Here is a 2,818-nt window from a genome sequence, read left to right on the forward strand (position 1 = left end):
AACGTAAAATCAGTGACAAAGAATTTAGATGTACGATATTTAGAGCACATATAGATGTGCTTTGGTAAACTGAGCGTTGGTCAAAGTTTTTTTTGGGGGGATCGTTGGTCCAAGTTGTTGTAACGGCTAAATATTTTTTTACATTGTGAGCGACTTTGATTGACCTGTGTTAAGAAAATAATTTGTTTACATGGAAAGTTTTGGGTCATAACTCACCACACACGCAACAATTTTCGGTACGTACAATTTTGGTCTTATTTCTTGTGCATTGACTTGGCATGGAGCACGAAGCGGTCCTTCATGGCCGCGTAGTAGGCGACCATCTCGTCCCTGCTCGGCAAGCACTTCATCACGGCCTCGTCGGAGGCGTACTCCCCGCGCCACCGGCACAAGGCAGGGTAATCCTCCTCGCGGATCATGCTAGTTTCCACGCCGGCGACCTCCTCCAGCACGGGGAGCCAGGCGAGCCCGCTGGCGGCGATGTCGAGCAGCCCTATGGAGTCGCCTCCGAAGAAGCGCCTCCCCTCCAGCTGCGCCTCCATGAGCGCCAGGTTCTTCTTGGCCTCCTCCACGAACCCCCTCCGCGTCTCGCCCTCCGGCGTCCACAGCGCCTTGAACAGCGTCCTCGAGCACTTGTCGGAGGCGAACTGCGCCCAGAAGCGGGAGGCGGCGCGGGCGAGCGGGTCGGCCGGCAGGAGCGGCGGGCCCTCGAAGGCCTCATCGACGTACCATGGTTTTCAATTTCAGTTTCAGAAAAATTTCAGCACCAATCGAAATCACTGAAATTCAGTGAATTTCAGTGATTTCAGTTTTCATTTCAGTCAAATGACCGAAATATTCACTTGAATTCAATTAAAAAATTTAAAAATATTAAAAAATATTTTGAAAAATATTGGAATTGTAGTGCTATAATGAAATTGCTGAAATATTTTGGCCGAAACGTAATATTTCAGCGTCTGCTGAAATTACTGAAATTCAGTGAATTTCACCGAAATCTCACTGAAAGTGAAAACCATGCGACGTACTCGACGATGACGAGCGACTCGGCGACGGCGCGGATGTCGTCGTCGTCGTCGCCGTGGAGGAGCAGGGGTACCTTCTTGTGCACGGGGTTGTGCCGGAGCAGCAGCTCGCTTTTGCTGCGGAGGTCCTCCTGGATGAACTCGTAAGGCACCCCCTTCAGCCTGAGTGCCGCCTCGGCACGGTGCGTGAACGGGCTCCCGAAGGAGCCCAGCAGCCTCACCGGCACCGGCTCGCTCATCTTTGCTTCTCTCGTTTGTGTGGCGAGCTCACAACTCACAAGCAACACGGCTGAAATTATGGCAGGTGTGGTGTCTACCAGATGAGGGCACAATATATGTTGAGTTTCTGGCTTGTCGAACACTCAATTTTCTACTGACAAGACCAAGTCGACAGTCAACTTTGGTAGCATGCGGAATTACTCCCTCAGGTTCTTTTTACCTTTTATATTAGGTTTGTCCGAAGTCAATTTCATCCAACTTTGATCAAGTTTATATAAAAAATTATAGACATTCACATAACAACACCAATATTATTAGATTCATCTTGAAATATATTTTCATATTATATTTATTAGATAATATAGATGCTAATAATTTTTAATATAAATTTGGTTAAACTTAATAAAGTTTGACTTTCGGCAAAACCAATGTGCAGAGTAAAAAGGACTGGAGGGAGTACATTACGTTGGGCACTTGGTGGCGATGGGATCATGATTCATGGGGCAGGTACTCTATTTTATTCATTCATGCGTTGAAGACGAGAGTTTGCTGAAGTTTGCAGTGATGGAGATGCTGATGCCAAAGGTAATGTCTCTGGTTCTCGTTGTCTTGCTCAAGTCTGTTTACCCACTGCCTGCATGTCTTGGACTCTTGGTTTGTAGTGTAAACGCTCTCTGACGTGACGTCTCAATTCCTTGTCGATCCATATAGCCTAAGCATCAATAGTCATGACCAAAGTTCTAAGGGGCGTGCTATGAAGACCGGCCGGGTCGCGAGCCGCCAAATCTGGCGTCATCGAGCGGCTGAGCGTTGCCTTCCCATGTTGTAACAGAGGTCATATTGTTGTAAAACTCATGTTGCAGAAACCTTTTCTTTTTATTGCACCAGAGCTTGTGGCGTGAAGGAGACGTCCCGGCAGTTGTAGGAGGTTGTGGTGGTGGCGGCCATGGCCGGCCACGGTCGAGGCGGGCGGAGGTGTTGGATCGCTTGGCTGAGCACGACGGAGACAGGAGGTGAGGGAGTCCTGAATTAAGGGGTCTTCGGACAGCCGGACTATATCCTTCGGCCGGACTGTTGGACTATGAAGATACGAGATTGAAGACTTCGTCTCGTGTTCGGATGGAATTCTACTTGGCGTGGAAGTCAAGCTAGGCAATACGGATACATATATCTCCTTCTTTGTAACCGACCTTGTGTAACCCTAGCCCCCTCTGTTGTCTATATAAACCGGAAGGTTTTAGTCCGTAGGACAACATACAATCATACCATAGGCTAGCTTCTAGGGTTTTGCCTCTCCTATCTCGTGGTAGATCAACTCTTGTACTACTCATATTATCAAGAATAATCAAGCAGGACGTAGGGTTTTACCTCCATCAAGAGGGCCCGAACCTGGGTAAAACATCGTGTCCCCTGCCTCCTGTTACCATCCGCCTTAGACGCACAGTTCGGGGCCTCCTAGCCAAGATCCGCCGGTTTTGACACCGACATTGGTGCTTTCATTGAGAGTTCCTCTGTGTCGTCATCATTAGGCTTGATGGCTCCTTCAATCATCGATATCGATGCAGTTCAGGGTGAGA

General features: G+C 48.3%; 1 protein-coding gene across 1 annotated transcript; it reads right to left on the bottom strand.

Annotated features, from left to right (window-relative positions):
• Nucleotides 1-254: 254 nt before the first annotated feature.
• LOC119272371 (glutathione transferase GST 23-like) lies at nt 255-1,261 on the bottom strand. The gene is made up of 2 exons (XM_037553875.1): nt 1,026-1,261; nt 255-729 (listed from the first exon to the last, which is right to left on the bottom strand). The coding sequence occupies exons 1-2, from the start codon at nt 1,259-1,261 to the stop codon at nt 255-257; spliced, it is 711 nt and encodes a 236-aa protein (XP_037409772.1).
• Nucleotides 1,262-2,818: the final 1,557 nt, after the last annotated feature.

This window comes from Triticum dicoccoides, chromosome 3A (genome assembly GCF_002162155.2).
Source record: "Triticum dicoccoides isolate Atlit2015 ecotype Zavitan chromosome 3A, WEW_v2.0, whole genome shotgun sequence".
Classification (NCBI taxonomy): Eukaryota; Viridiplantae; Streptophyta; class Magnoliopsida; order Poales; family Poaceae; genus Triticum; species Triticum dicoccoides.